This window comes from Spea bombifrons, chromosome 4 (assembly GCF_027358695.1).
Source record: "Spea bombifrons isolate aSpeBom1 chromosome 4, aSpeBom1.2.pri, whole genome shotgun sequence".
NCBI lineage: Eukaryota > Metazoa > Chordata > Amphibia > Anura > Pelobatidae > Spea > Spea bombifrons.
In genome coordinates this window covers 50,302,094-50,319,273 of record NC_071090.1, presented here as the reverse complement: position 1 = coordinate 50,319,273, position 17,180 = coordinate 50,302,094, and the positions used below count along the sequence as shown (strand labels likewise).

The 17,180-nt window shown below is 40.8% G+C and overlaps 1 protein-coding gene across 1 annotated transcript in view; it reads left to right on the top strand.

Annotated features, from left to right (window-relative positions):
- The window catches only part of ANO6 (anoctamin 6), a 40,699-nt gene that overhangs the window by 7,522 nt on the left and 15,997 nt on the right, over positions 1-17,180 (top strand). Inside the window, 2 exon segments of the mRNA XM_053464117.1 lie at positions 6,423-6,505; positions 8,701-8,832. Coding sequence (XP_053320092.1) covers positions 6,423-6,505; positions 8,701-8,832 — 215 coding nt within the window.

Sequence of the window (17,180 nt, the reverse complement as noted above, 5' to 3'; positions counted from 1 at the left end):
TCTTCCTTAAATTCAAATGATGACAGTACCCAACCAGGGCTTAACAAAATGCATGCCCTGAGTGGGGATTAGAACTGGCCCTCGGACTCCAAGGCTACTGGCTAATAAAATGACTTACTGTGTTTAAGTTTTAGGCAGGTGTGAAAAAAATGCGATAAAGTACTCAATCCCTGACTTTGTGTAAGCGCACCTAGAAGAACTGATGCAATTATGAAGGTGGTCACGCCAAATATTGATTTGATTTAGATTGTTCTTCTGCTAACTCGCTATGCATTTTGTTAAATAAAAATAAACTAAACTACCGTATTTGCTCGATTATAAGACGAGGTTAAGATTAAATAGAGGTCTGATTAGGAGACTAAGATCCAGATCCCCCGCACCGCTGTAGGGGACCTGGATCCTCCTGTCACGGTCAGGATTACTTGCCAAGCCGTGACTGTGTGGAGGGCATGGGCATGAAGGGGTTAATAGCACCAGGCCTCTGGATTTACTAACTTGACCCCTTAACAAGGCATAAACTATACCAAATTAACCCCCAAATCCTGCCTGTATCCCCCCAGGTAGTCTGCCACCACTCACGATTTTGATACCGGATTCGTGAGAAATCCGAATTAGAGCCTTTATCTCTATATATATATATATATCAACCCACCCCGGGCAACCAACATATATATATATATATATATATATCCTGTAAAACTTAATAACAATACGGTAACGTGTTATACTCTCTTAGGGTTCGTGGATATCGATACTAGAGCCCAAAGACAGACTTGGATTATGAATATTTTAATAACAAAAATACAAAGATTACACAGTGCCAGAATTACAAAAAACAAGACATACAAAATAAAAATAAAACCGCAAACAGTTCTTAAAAGCAATAGGACTTAAACACAGGACCCTCACTCACGAGTTTCTCCAATAAGCAGGCCTGTGGGAACTCCTTAAGTCCAGATGGTTTCTTATGATGTTGTTCTGATCACAGAATATCATGGAGTTCTGCTTTGAGGTCGCTGCATTGTCCCTAAATCAGACTTTTGCAAGCAAACGCCCCTCTGACCACATGACTGATTATATGACACCATCCCCAAGAATCGGGTCCCATCTTTGATGTGCCAATAAATTATGGTGGGGTAAAGGTGATGGAAACCCCCCCCCACTTAAGATAGGAATGGAATTCCTATAACTAAGGATCCTTATCAGTTAGGCCATGAATCACCACAGGGGTCCTTTGGGAAGATGACACCTCTAGCCAGAACGGATACAGAGGGCATTCACAAAGAAACACATTAAATCAACCTCAGATTAACTCATGGAATGCTTAAACAAAGAAACTAACCACCTCTGCTGGGTTACCCTTCCATGCATCCACTACGTTATATGAGTTAATCATGACACCTCCTGTCTCACTCCCCCCCCATCATACACACACTTACCGGTGCTTCCTGCTGTATTGCCGGTGCAGTGGGTTGGCGTCTACGCGATCCGCATAGACAACGTCCGCTGCAGCCGGAAGGAGGTGTGGCTAGCAGCGGGGGTTGTCTGCGTAAAACTTGCCTAAAACTTTTTGTCTGCCTAAAACTTTTGCACAGTACTGTATCTCCAGCAGGTGGGTACACTCTTGCAGACTGTGGCCACGTGTAGCCTGGCAATGCCCCCCCCAGGCATTTGCAAATTTTGCCCAGTAGCCAATCCAGGTCAGGGTGGGGAGGTGATGAGGTCAGTAAACATGACCGAGGAAACAAAAACCATACAGCGTGTGGGTAAAGGGGCAAATGTATATGGGAGAATTCAGCAGAAGAAAATTAAAATGCATATTATGGCTGGAGTCATAAGCCAGAAACAGATCTCTGCAGCCACACTGCCTTCGCATGAAGGCCTGAATTATGCGTTTGCTTTCTGCTGTATGTTGTATATTTTAATGAGGAATATTATGATCTTTTTGTGGTATTTCCCTTAAATGTATAATTTTCTTCCATAGCATTAACATATTTCTTGTACACAACAATCGAAGATGTCATGGAAATCCTTAAACTCGGTTATCAGCCTGCGGCAGCACTATCCGCATGGTCTCCGTTAATATATTTAGGTACTTGAGTCGAAGCAGCCGCTTGTAGCTTTGCTCTGCACTGTCTCACCCCAACTTCCTGTTCCCTCCGACAAACACACATTGTATTCAATTTACTTCTGAAGCCGTTCGATCGTAAATATTCCACATACTCTTTTCGCTGAAGTATTGCAACAGATGCATAATGAAAGACAAAATTGTATCACTTATGGCTCATTAATGTCATTTATAATACTCATATAAAACAGACAATGCATTAAAAGTATGTCTGGTATGCCTGTGCATGCTTATTAGCTTGGTTCAATTGGGAAATTAGACCGTTTGCATCCTTTGTAAGAGTAAATTTCCACTGGAAGAGTGAGAGAGAGTGAGTGAGTGAGAGAGAGATAGTGAGTACACATACAATACATAGATCAGCCCACTCACATTAAATAAGTTGTAAACTCCCAAACCTTTAAGTAACCTTAATAAAAACTATAAACACCCTTCTAAGATAACAAAATTGGAGGTCTAGTCACATCACATGGCCATATTATGCTAAGCCCACCACTATGCCAAAGCACGCCAATGTAGGTGGGTCCTAACACTTAATACTGTTGCTTACATGGCACTAAATCTTTTCAAATATACCGTATTTGCTCGATTATAAGACAAGGTTTTTTTCAGAGCAAATGCTCTGAAAAATACCCCTCGTCTTGTAATCGGGGTCGTCTTCTAATCAGACCTCAAATGAGGTCTGACTATTAGACTAAGATCCAGATCCCCAGCATCGCTGCAGGGGACCTGGATCCTCCTGTGCGGTAACCTCAGCTGCTGCCGGCGTCTATCACCGAGCGCCGGCGAAAGTGCCGGCAGCAGCCGAGGTTGCATACACACGTACCTTCCTGCTCCCGGGATAGCCTGCCCACTGCCGGTTGTGGAGATTGCTGCAGGACCGGGACCCGGCGGCACTGTGCCATCCCAAAGCAGATCCGGTAGACCTCTTCAATTTTCGGGAGGAGGCGGGGTCACACAGCGTCATGCTGAAATCCCGTGGGAGCTGCAGCAAGCGCCTGCTGAGGCATCACGGTGAGTGAAGTGCCTGAGTATATTAGTGTCTGGGTAGGTAGGTAAGTGTCTCGGTGGGTAGGTAAGTGTCAGAGTGGGTAGGTAAGTGTCTGGGTGGGTATATTAGTGTCTGGGTATGTAAGTGTCCCCCTATATGCCACTCTGTCCCATGATATGCCTTTTAACCCCCTATATGCCAGAGTGGCATATAGGGGGTTAAAAGGCATAACATGGGGCAGAGTGGCATATAGGAGGGTATAAGGCATGCCTGGGGGCAGATGTGCATAACTGGCGGCAGATGAGCATAACGGGGGGGCAGGTTGGTAAATAAAAGGAAATTAAAAACAAAAAATAGACATGAATTATTATTTACTAGTAAAACTTTTTTCCTATAGGGTCGTCTTATAATCAGACTTTTTCTTTTTTTCCTAAATTAATATTCAGATTTTGGGGGGTCGTCTTATAATCAGGTCGTCTTATAATCAAGCAAATACGGTATTACTTACCAGGAACCAAAATGCCTTCCTATATGCAGACACTCCTGCAATTTGTAAGTTTCTATGGACCCCCATTAATGGAGCACCTGTGATAGGGAGGGGTGCTAAACCAAAAGCCTGGTCAGAGCTATTTTTATTTGAGACAATCATCATTATGTATATGATTAAGTTGCCATATTATCCACATGAGGCAATTGCTGCTGCGTTCTGATTTCCAGGGGCCTTTCTGGCTGTCTGGGCTAGCTTCTCAAATAGAGGATTATGAGAACTTTTTTTTTTTTTTTTTTTTTGGTGACAAATATTACACACGCACACATTCCTTACAACCATAGAACAGAGACAAAATGATTACCGTTCCCCTTTGATGTTTTAAGTGGAATGGCAGCCTTTAAGTTCCCTTCCTTGAGGTTTACTGTTACCTTTTGGTTAAAGATTATTTCACAGCCTTTGTGGGGTTGCATAAAAAGCGAATGAACTTCAGAAACGTAATCTGCAGCTTTTGTCAAAATATCGAAAATAATCGCCCAGATGAAAAATTATAAACCACAAAGAACTATGAAGCTCAGAACAACGTTTCGATCCTACTATGGGATCTTTCTCAAGCCAAAATATAATGTGTGTTTTTATAAGTAGTTTGCATAAATGGCTTTAATTAAAATCATTTGTATGTTTGTTTTTCAATCCACACATCTGGTTGTAATTGCTGATTAAAAGCTTTTTGGTACTTTTTGGTAATTTGTAGGAAAGCACAATTTTGCCTCTTAGTATTTTTTGCTGTGGTTTGTACCTGGTGGACAAATTCATCCTTTTGTCTTTAAAGACGTGCCCCTCTGCATGTGTATATATAGAGAGGCTAACACCCCGAAGGAGGGGCATGTAACCTTTTCACATACCATGAGAGCGGCTAGTGAACAACAGGACACCTGAATGAACACGATGGCTTACATGTACACAGCAGGTATGAATGTGTTGGATGTATTGCTTCTGTGACATACCGAATAATAGGAAAAACGTCATCGAAGGTCGGTAATCTGGCAAAGATTATGGAAACTGTTTGTCCGGTACATATGGATTTACACCAGCAGAGAAAGACACTTTCACGTTTGTTTTGTCAGTGTGTGTCACTGGTTAAACACGCAGTGATACTTTTCTGCAACAAAACTGTTGTGATAACATTAAGTTTTAATCAAGAGACCGCTGTTGGACTTCTCTCTCGTGAACCATACAACTTTCAAATATTTTCCGAACTGTAACAAGAGAACTCTAAATCTGCAATAGGGGGCGGAAACGTGTTTGCTATCTGTGCTTAAATTTGTACAAAGCACTAAGAAGCTTGCAAGTGGTGTTGAAAATCATTCAGATGATATATTTTAATAAAAAAATACATTGAAGAGGGATAAAATGCGGTTGGTCAATTGTGTTTTATTTGGATGATTGTAATAAAAACTATCAGTGAAGTTTCTTCCAGTTGTGATTAGTTTATTTTATTGCATATCTTTGAGTTCAAACAGATTTGCCAGTAATGGCATTTAGGAATAGGAAAGTCCCCAGTCTGCCTTTTGTTGTCATTTGACATATAGGCAGTTACGTTTATCCCATTCCATAGCAACATCTACAAACATTCTTGTACTCCTACCGGTGAACGCCGTGAATTACACCATAGCTTGGCACTAAAATGTATTTTCTAGCCAGATTTACTGAACATTTTCAGTTTAAGATCATTGTTTTTACATAAACAACCAAAACAAGTCATAGTTTCTTTAAAATATGTTATCATATACCCCACCATGCCAATTGTATGACACTGGCTGTCAGCACTATATGAAGAAAAGATTATCAATTATGTTCTTTTTTTGTACACATGCAGTTCTTGTGTCAATTAAGTTATTTAACAAAATAACTTCTTTGTAGGATGAAAAGCAATTTATAGAGCTTTTAGAGGCACATTTATTTAAACTGAAGATTTAAGCGAAATCAAAAAATCTGAAGTTTTGTACCACTGTAAAGTTAATTTATTCAGTAGAGAAATAATGGATATTCCTCTTTATAGTTATTGCTTTCTAAAGCCGATCAGTCGCAGTGGGCTACCTGGTTACGCTTGGCTTGACTTTTGACATGTAATCAGGCCAGTCCTAATTTTTAGATTAGTGGTTTTGGCAAGTAGAAGCAGAAGCTGTAAGGTTTATTTGCCTGAAAACACCCACACGTATTTACAGTAAGACAAAAATCGCCAAGTCAAATATCCCCTGGAATAAGAGAAGAAATTAAGCCTATGAACACAGCGAAAAAAGCAAAATATTACATGATGTGTTGCATGGCTGGCCCATACGCTATTATTTCATTTTTCCCCCATCCCCCACAGACAGTGTATTCTGTATTGTATACCTTGTTAGAGTTGAGCCCTCTTTCAAATATTTCAGACTGTATATCTGAAAAAGTGACATGTAATCCTAGCTGCAGCGAGTAAGAATTTGCCAAATCTTGGTAATTTTCTTTCTTTGAATGAGATTATCTAAGAAAGGAAGGTAGTTACTTTTTCTCCGCCCTTAGGCCATGGGCAACATCCTGGAAATACATGCCACTAGCTCATGTTAACAGTAAGCAGGAATTAACCATTAACATGCCAGCAGAACACTAGCCGTGTTCCTAAAAAAAACAAGGCAGCTGAAAATACTTCTTGCTGTAAAAAATGAACTGGACTTGAATTTGCAATGTTTTGTTCCAGATCTTTTATTGTAACCTGCTTAACTATTATATTTGTGTGCACCTATATAGATATATGTGTTTATTATATTTATATTTTTTAGTTTCGGATGAGATGGAACAATCGGTTATACAGACATATGGGACAATTCAAGAGAGTCTCCCCAGAGTTCCCACTGCTGAGATTGTAAGTAGCTTATTTCCAATATCATTTTAAACACATTTGTGTCTTTTCATAAACTTGTATTTTCACACAAGTCTTGTTGGTACCTGGCTGTTTAGGTGGACTGCAGTAACGTATCTTGACGGATTTAATAGCATGTTCTTGTAAAGTTCAGCTGTCTCAGACACCTGGCAGTTGCACGAAGTTTAGATGTTTAGTACATCCAAATAGGATGGTGATAATTCAACAGAATATTCAAGTACTGGTTTTGTTGCATGAGAACTGCATGTGCCATCCATTATTCAATAATGAAACAGTTTTATACAGTTTTTTTAAATTTGTTTTTGGCATAGTTATGTAATTTGTTTATTCCACAAAGGAGGAGTTTACAGGATAGTTGCTGTTCCAAATGCTTGACGTTATTATGAGAACTTCACCTGTTGGAACAAATAGATTGGCCCTGTAAGCATGATTTAATGTAGAGAGATTTCTTGAAAGTTACAAAAATAGTTTCACTGTGGCCAGTCTGTTTTGCAAGAGAAGCCTCTAGGGGTAGCATTTTATAATACATAATTAGGTCTGGGTTGATAAGTATATGTACCCAGATCATGTCCATATAATGGATGTATTTTTTTCATAAGAATACTTATACTTATTTACCTATTCCTATAGTACAATATTTTAACAAAGCTGTTAGAGACAGACTTAAGAAAAGGTGATCTAACCAGTTTAACTGGATGCGTGGTATAACAGTTGTTTGGTGGAACAGTCTAATTTCAAAAGTTATGTTTCATAAATTAAAAAATATAGGAATGGAGACTGAGGAGAATCCAGGAAATTATCCAGATGTGTAGAAGGTAGACAATAGTGTGTTGTAAACCCCAATGAGAAATGTAGTTTGATTTCTCCCCAACATGCTACCTTTGTTTAGTTGCCTGCTTTTGGTACATTGTGTAACCATTTTGTTCACAAGAAAAAAAATCTGTATTTACTAGAACTTATAATAATAAAAGCAAATATCCAAGCTGAACAGGAACCCCTAAATCCCTTTCAGTTTTCTGCACTGATACCAGAAATAAAAACTTTGAGCATAACTACTACTCCTTTAACTAATTATTGTTTGTCTCCCTTGGGCCTCATCTGTCATTTGTCATCCCAAATGCTAATCTTTTCCTAGTCGATTATTGTACAATGCAGAAGCATTCTGATAAAAAAATCAGAGGTTTTGGTGCATTGTGTAATTGGGTAATAGGTCTACAGCCTTAAAAAGTATCAAAAAAGTTTAAGGGCGTTATTAAAAACGTCACTTATAGTATCCCTTCTTTTGTCGAAATCAAAATGAGCCAGTTCTCTCCCTTTTTTTTTTTTTTTTTTAACGCTCATTTCCTGACCTTTCCCAGTATTTTCCAAGTCCCTTTTTGGCTTCCTGTTTTTGAGATTGGGTCATTATTTCAGTGACCTATTTAGTAATGAAGAAAAAATCCTCATGTTATGGGAATGGAAATCAGAGTGCCATACCGCACATGTGAATCACAAATACATTTTAGACACAAATGATTTACACTTGAATTAAGATATAATTGCAGTCCCTCAAATATTGTATTAAGTAATAAATATTGGTTCAGATATTAAAAAGTGTATGAACACAAGTCCGATGTATTTACTTTTTCTAAAGAGGGAGGCTAGTGTAGTTTAACAAACTGTAAGGTACTCCATTATAAATGCTGGTAAAATAAACAATATAAAGTACCACAAAGAAATATTTCAATATCCTCCCCATTGTTATATTTACTTGAATAAAAGCAGGCAGGTAATTATATATAGCTTTTATACCATATTAATGCACATGGTTTTGGAATTTGATCTCCAACAAGCTCATATAGGGGTGATGGTCAGGCGTCCATAAACTCCCCCCCCCATATGGTAAATGTGTGCCCGTACAGCTCATTGTTGACATTTGTAATAGATTTACATAAATGCACTTTTGACGTCTGTACACTTTAAGCAAGGGAGGTCATAATGAATAACCCAAAAGGTAAATGCTCTGGATGGTAATTCCACGAATCCTGACATTTGAGAAAAAAAAATCAAAATGCTTTACAGCACTGTTGTAAGTTTATTACTAAAAATGCTAGGTACCAACCCCCACCCCTTAGACAATATAATGTATTCTTTGTTTAAAAAAATTAACCTGAACGATGCATCTTTTTAAATTCTAGGTGGAATTTGATTTGAATCCTGAGTCCCTATATTTCAATGATAATGAACGGCGAATTGACTATGTTCTTGTATATGAAGATGAGACCATAAAGGAACAGAACACCAAAAAAAATATTCATCAAAAGCAGATGGTAAGTGTCTGTTTCTTCCCAAAAAGACATATACAATCAGTTACATTCTGAAGTTTTGGTCTACATATGGTGACTTTTTGTTACTAAGTGCATGGCATACTGGCTGTTACCAATGACTGATGCTTCAGTCTAGCGGATATTGTGAGGTTCTGCATTTTTTTTTTATAAAGTATTTTTTTTCTGTTACTCTACTGATCTTGTGCATTGAATTTGCTTGCATTTACATGTTTGTCAACACAAAATAGGTAAAACTCTGATTTATGATTATATTGATTAGAACTGATTATATTGTTAGAACTATAGAATATATGCCTAACTCGGTTACAAAAAAATAAGATTTCACAAATTCATATGAAATGCCTATTTCAGCCCATTTTAAATGTTGGAAGTTGTGTTTGGTTGAGGTTATTCCCTGTGCTGCAAGCAGTTAGCCTTCCCTTGAAATATAAAATGATTCTCCATAAAACAAGGCTCCATGTGTCCTTAATGTAAAAATGCAATGTGGAATGCCTGAGTCATATTTTTTTTTTTATGGCTTTTCCAGAATTTGTAGATCTTTAACCTCTGTGCGCTACCCACCCTTGAAACATACCCAAAGAATGTCTGCTCAATACACCGATGAGTTTTTCCCACACATTTGGAATACATGCTAATAATGGTATAGTTTATGAGCTAGAGTATTTTTTTCTAAAGAACAATCGGGTTCTTTTGTGAATGGTAGGGTTAAATAAAAGCATTCAGTCCACACAAGTGTACATCTGATTTCTTTGTCCAGGTAAATACTATGCTGATTTAAAAAAGGAAGTCAATCATTGTAGCCAGTGCCACTTTGGGTTAACAAACATTCCTCTTATTTAATAGCCACCCAGGGCTAACAAATATCCCTATTACTTATAAGCATTATATGTTTTGGAATAAGGGTAAAATAAAGAGAGACATAAATCGGTTCAATTCTGGTGCATAATTCTGGATGCCCACCTGGCTATAAATGATGCAATTGAAATAGCTCTAGTACCAACTTATCATACTTGTGCTTGCATTTGAAATACCCCGGGGTGTCTAGTTTTTAAAAAGATATGCTTTTAAGGTGAACTTCAAAGATGTCCCAAATAGGACATGTGCTCAGGATGACACGATTTAAAATTAATAATAATAATAATAAAAATTATCATTAGGTTTTGTAGATTAGTAGAGCTGAAACAACGAATCGATAAAATCGATAATAATCGATAACGGAAATCGTTGTCGACGATTTCCGTTATCGATTAATCGAGTGATCGATTCGTTGTTGGAGCACTAGGCTCCTTTTACTTACCTCCGCGAGCGTTCCCCGCTTCTGCTACACGCTCTGCAGTCTCCACCTTCTTTTAGCTACGTGACGGATGTGACGCGTTCCGGAGGTAAGTATTCTTCATGTCTATGTGCACGGATCGCACAGAGCCACTCGCACAGAGCGAATCGCTCTGTGCGAATGGAGCCACTCGCACAGAGCGGTTCGCTCTGTGCGAGTGGCTCCACTCGCACAGAGCGGTTCGCTCTGTGCGAGTGGCTCCATTCGCACAGAGCGGTTCGCTCTGTGCGAGTGGCTCCATTCGCACAGAGCGGTTCGCTCTGTGCGAGTGGCTCCATTCGCACAGAGCGGTTCGTGAGTGTGGGTGCAGGGCAGAGTGGGGGTGGGGGTGCAGGGCAGAGTGGGGGTGGGGGGTGCAGGGCAGGAGACTGGGTGCAGGGCAGAGTGGGGGTGGGGATGCAGGGTGTGAGTGTGGGTGCAGAGCAGAGTGGGAGACTGGGTGCAGGGCAGAGTGGGGGTGGGGATGCAGGGCAGGGTGTGAGTGTGGGTGCAGGGCAGAGTGGGTGCAGGGCAGAGTGGGTGCAGGGCAGAGTGTGAGTGTGGGGGCAGGGCAGAATGTGGGGGCAGGGCTGGGTGCAGGGCAGAGTTGGAGACTGGGTGCAGGGGCACAGTGCAAAGTGCTGGGTGCAAAGTGCCAGTGCTGGGTGCAAAGTGCCAGGGCTGGGTGCAAAGTGCTGGGTGTAAAGTGCCAGGGCTGGGTGCAAAGTGCTGGGTGCAAAGTGCCAGGGCTGGGGCAAAGTGCTGGGCGCAAAGTGCTGAGTGCTGGGTACAAAGTGCTGGGTGCAAAGTGCAAAGTGCTGGTGCAAAGTGCTGGGTGCAAAGTGCTGGATGCAAAGTGCCAGGGCTGGGGCAAAGTGCTGGGTGCTGAGTGCTGGGTACAAAGTGCTGGGTGCAAAGTGCCAGGGCTGGGTGCAAAGTGCAAAGTGCTGGTGCAAAGTGCTGAATGCTGGGTGCAAAGTGCTGGATGCAAAGTGCCAGGGCTGGGGCAAAGTGCTGGGTGCTGAGTGCTGGGTACAAAGTGCTGGGTGCAAAGTGCCAGGGCTGGGTGCAAAGTGCAAAGTGCTGGTGCAAAGTGCTGAATGCTGGGTGCAAAGTGCCAGGGCTGGGGCAAAGTGCTGGGCGCAAAGTGCTGAGTGCTGGGTACAAAGTGCTGGGTGCAAAGTGCAAAGTGCTGGTGCAAAGTGCTGGGTGCAAAGTGCTGGATGCAAAGTGCCAGGGCTGGGGCAAAGTGCTGGATGCTGAGTGCTGGGTACAAAGTGCTGGGTGCAAAGTGCCAGGGCTGGGTGCAAAGTGCAAAGTGCTGGTGCAAAGTGCTGAATGCTGGGTGCAAAGTGCTGGATGCAAAGTGCCAGGGCTGGGGCAAAGTGCTGGGTGCAAAGTGCTGGGTGCAAAGTGCCAGGGCTGGGTGCAAAGTGCTGGGTGCAAAGTGCTGGGTGCAAAGTGCAAAGTGCTGGGGCAAAGTTTCTTGAACAGTAATAGTCCACCTCTTTTCAGAATGTTTGGGGTTATTTTGTTTCATAAATATTGTGTTTGGGTTCTTGTACTTTGAAAATATTGTTTTTTATTACATCATAACAAAATAAGAATGTTAATGTAAATTTTAAGTTGTTTTTTAACATCCAGTTCATTAAATTCTTTTAAATAAACGAAAAATTTGCATATTGTTTTTTTTATCCGATTAATCGATTAATCGAAAAAATAATCGGCCAACTAATCGATTATTAAAATAATCGTTAGTTGCAGCCCTATAGATTAGTAAAATATTTTTCAAATAAAAGTCATTAAAAGGTGGGGGGGTTTCAAATTTCATAAGTTGGCATAAGTTTTGATGAACGGTTTTGTGCTGTTCCAAGGAAGACACCTCAGACCAGTGCCTTTTCTTGCCCTATGTGCCTATGCATATATTTTCTTTGATGTTCCCAAGCATGTATTATAAGCCTTGTTGGCGCTATATATAAATGAATACAAATGTTGACACATAGGATGTTTGTTAATAGCATTTTTAGGCAGCTACAGACAAAGCATGATGTGCTTCGGTTTCAGTTCCCTTACAGTATAGGCCTTATAGTACGTTTGATTTATTTCAAAGAGCACAGCTTCTCATTATTGACTCCCTGTAGGATGTCAGTGCATACTTGGCTTTGATTACATCATATTCCTGAGTTATAATGCTCATGTGAATACCTTTGAGGTGGTTTGTTGCTGTTGGTTTGTGTCTCGGTTGTATAATTACTGTGTTATTGACACACATTGTTCAGGGCAAGGATATAGCAAGCTCCAGAATTGTTACATGAATGTAAATAGAGGCTTCTGGCTTAAAAACTTTAGTATACGGCTCTGCAATCAAATGTATATCTGGAATAAAGATTTAATTCAAACTCCTATGTTTAATTACCGGTACTGGTGCCTCCATGGGAAACCCTTGATTGTCATTTTTTTCTGTTGTGTATGAAGAGTTTGTAATTAAACGACCCAGAATTCTATTTAGACTATGTAAAATCCCCAATCTGATTTACAGATTAATTCAGTTTGAGATTCCCAGGACCTTACCATAGAACACATAATTCTTCTCTCAGTCACCTTGCATGACTTTGTGCATTACAATCTGATTAGGTTGCCTTAGAAACAGATGTGGGCTTGCCTTTAACCCAGTACTGAATAGAACACAATGCTTTCATTTGCCTATGAATGCCTGTACCTGTGTTGCTCATACTGCCATGCTTGCCTGCACTTGTGTCTTGAGTTCACGAATTCATGTGTACCAGTAAATAACCCAGCTTTGCTTAAATATCTACTACTTAACCTCCAACTGACATTTGGCCACCATATTATGGCTTCAGTTTTATCATCTACTGACTATTAACCACCCCTTGTTGAACGCTCATAGCCATAGTTCCTTATTGCCTAACGGCCCCCCTCCTACCAAACACCACATTAATCACGTGCTGACTTTTTAATCGCCACTCATATGGTTGTCTTCTGGGACACATCTATTTTCCTGGACGCATCAATTTTTTTTTTTTACACCTATAATAGACATAAGGATTTCAATTACCTTGGCTATCAAGCTTATATATCTTTGTGTAGGGAAGTATTGCATAGTAGTGCTTGGAGGTCATAGATAATGCCCATACCTTCCCTTCATCCTTCATGCTAGCTATTGACTGCAACACAACAATGTTTGCAAAAACAGCATTTTTAGTAATTTACATTGTGTAAATAAAATTCAGTTTTGTTTGTATACATTGCTTACTCCGTTACATAAGTTAACTCTTTTTTTTCCATGGGAGACATGTGGTTGGTTTATGTATAATCACTGTTCTCCAAAATATTACGGGGATTTTTATATTGCATAGTGAACTTGAAAATGTACCGTCTGTGCAAGCAGTTGAATTGTATATGAAATAAGTACTCTTGAGATTCCCAGCTGCATCGTGACTTCATAATGTCAGCTATACCATGTTGTACAGTCCTGAACGATCCACTGAATGGAAATATGTGCATACCGTGTTTCCCCGATAGTAAGACACCCCCGATTGTAAGACGTATCGGGGGTTTCAGAGGGGTCGGCTAATATAAGCCGTACCCCGAAAGTAAGACATATGTCTTACTTTCGGGGAAACACGGGGGATTTGCCGGGTCCGCCACTCTAAGGGGCCGGGAAGTCCCCACCAAGGCCGGCCTTACGTGTCTGCGGCCGCACAGGATTTAAATTAAAACATCTGGGGTTTTTTTTAACTTTATTTAACATCCTCCATGTTAAATAAAGTTTTTTTAACTTTATTTAACATGGAGGATGTTAAATAAAGTTGAAAAAAAACCCCGATGTTTTTATTTAAACCCTGTGCGGCCGCAGACCCCTAAGGCCGGCCCCTTAGAGCAGGGCCGACCTTTGGGGTGTGCGACCGCACAGGGCGCCACACTCCAGGGGGTGCCAACCTGCGGCACCCGGCACCCCTCCAGAGACGGACAGTAATGTCCGCCGCTGGAGGAGCAGGCTCGCAAGGGAGCGGTATCGGAGGTCTTTAACAGACCTCCGGCTCCCTTGAGTGATTTTAAGCCGGGTTCAACCCGGCTTAAAATCACTCAAGGGAGCCGGAGGTCTGTTAATGACCTCCGATACCGCTCCCTTGTGATCTGCGCGGCAACAGCTGTTGTGCGCCGGGGTTTCTTGTCAGATCCCGGCACACAACACTGAAGCCGCGCCCACCGCTGTCCGTGCCCTCTGACCCGGAAGGAGACAAGAACTGAAGAAGAGGAGCGAAGAGGAGGAAAAGAAGCTGAAAGAAGAAAGGAAAGGTAGGAAAGCATTAAGTGAGAGTGGATTGGTGTATATGTGTGTGTGGATTGGTGTATGTGTGTGTGGATTGGTGTATATGTGTGTGGATTGGTGTATATGTGTGTGGATTGGTATATGTGTGTGGATTAGTGTATATGTGTGTGGATTTGTGTATACGTGTGGATTGGTGTATATGTGTGTGGATTGGTATACGTGTGGATTGGTAGGTGTGTTGATTGGTAAGTGTGTGAGAGTGATGGGTGTTATGCTGTACCATTTCCAATGTCTTTTTCATGATCTAATTATGCTCTAAAAGTACATCATAACTCCCATCACTCTCAATTTTTTCCCAATATAAGACATACCCCGAAAGTAAGACATAGTGGGGCTTTTAGGGATAAAAAGAAAGTAAGACACTGTCTTACTTTCGGGGAAACACGGTAGTTGTCTCCCTAATCATGTTAGCTAATCTTTTTAAACAGGAACGCTTGCATTGAATGACTTGAACATCACTCCTTAAGCCTAAAATGCTGTGCTCTGTACATATAATGCTCTGTGTATATTTTAAATATACCGTATTGGCTTGGATATAGGCCGCACCCGAATATAGGCTGCACCCTATGCTGCCACTCTGCCCCCCCGAGATATGCTGCCACTCTGTCCCCCCCCCTCCCTCGAGATATGCTGCCACTCTGCCCCTCCCCCCCACACACACTTACCAGAGCAGACTCCTGGGTGTCTTGCGGAAGTGCCGGCACCGGAAGTTGTATACGCGTATTGCGTAGATGTCCCCCGCCGGCCCCGCAAGACATCCGGGAGTCTGCTCTGGTAAGTCTTGAGGGTAGAGGTAAAATGCATCGTGCAGACGTTCACTGGCTGCGGCGATGCGCATAAACAACCTCTGCTGCCAGCACGTCTGCACGATGTGCTTTAACAATCTCCCTTGCCGGGACTCCCCTCGTGGGAATTCCCGGCAAGGGAGATTGTTAAAGTGCAGAAGTGCCGTCAGGGGAGGCTGTCTGAGCGTATCAGAGAGTAGGATGCAGGTCCCCTCCACCGCTGCGGGGGATCTGTATCCTAACCCTGCTGCCTGCCCGGCGCCCGGAACTGCATGTCCCGGGCGTCGGGCGCTAAACCCCGAATATAGGCCGCACCCCCACTTTAAAGACTTAAAGTGTGGGGGGGAAGTGCGGCCTATATTCGGACCAATACGGTAATTCTGGTAATAAAAATATGTTTAACATATTTGTTACAACTACCTATAGCTTTTGACTTTGTTTTCAGTTTTTATAACTGTTCTGGAAGTACTCACTTCAATGAACATCTACAATAATTTCATGTCTTCTACTTAACGCAATATTACAAGTATTTTGATGGCATTGCGATGTAAAACATAGTTAATGAGTACAATTTAATAATAATAATATTATGCAGCCAAAAAGGTCAGCCCTTATAATACATAAAGGATAACAAAGTCATCAGGGATAACCGTATCCCACCACTTAAAACAATAGGGTTTTACAGAAACACAACAATTCCTCCATTGAAGAATATTTTTATTTGGTTTTATGTCTACTTTCTTGAAACCCTAACATAATGATCTATTTTCCATGTGAGTTTTGAGACTCGGGAATGTGCTAATGGTGTTGTTTTCCCATTTGCGATACAAAGCATGTGTATGGAAAACAGAAACTGGTTTGCGTACTTTCACAATGTCCTTTTTTGTTGCCATGGAATCTCCCCTACCAAACGTCAAGGGTGATTTTTGTGACTTTGCGGAATATAAAATGTAACATTAGATAATTTTGTATCACCTCTCAAGGCAGAATAACATATTATATGGATTTCTGCATATAAAGACACATTGCATGTTAAATGCATTTGTAACACAAGAATCACTGAAGATATTTTAAAATTCATTGTTGACCCACCAGCTTAAATTTGAGTTGCTTAATATATTTGCCTGGGGAAATTCTATTTGAGTTTATAGGATTACGATATAGTTCTTTTTCTTGTTTGACTCTTGGCCATCTTGCCTGGTGAACATCTGCACACACAGAGCTGTATGATAGCCCAGACTGCTCCCCACTGAGTAACTAAGATACAACACTAAAAAAATAAGAAACCTTTATGTGAAATCCAGACTAAAATCCAAACATAATGAAATCCCTTAACTATGAAATGGCTACGGGGCAGGTCAAATATTAAAATCCGAAGTTCACATCTCTTTTATGCATATATCGATATATTTTTTTTTTTAAAGCTAAATCTTAGTTATATTGAGATTATGGTGGCATACACTCCGTGTTTAGTCTAAATGGGCCTGCAGTAACATAGTCTTCTGAATAATCAGCTACTCAAAATGCCAGATTTATTAACAATGTCAGAGACATTTATCTTCAGGATAAGCCATTGACCTGTCTTTATGAATCTTAGGCCTGATCTCATTAATTCCATGATGGCTTCACATTTGTGTTGTGTGACCAACAGCCAGAATGGGCCCTGGTTGACAGACTTCAATTTATTGACTACAGCTGTCATGCAGTACCGTAAGCAAGAAATGGCTTCTCAAAAATATTTATTTGATCAGTTAACCTTTGGCTTTATTAAAAGTTTAGTGTCCACATTGGTTTTAAGTGATATTAATATTTTAGAGAAAATAATAAAATGGGAGCTCTGCTATGGTTTATTAGCTTAACATGTCAGGGATTTAGTCTC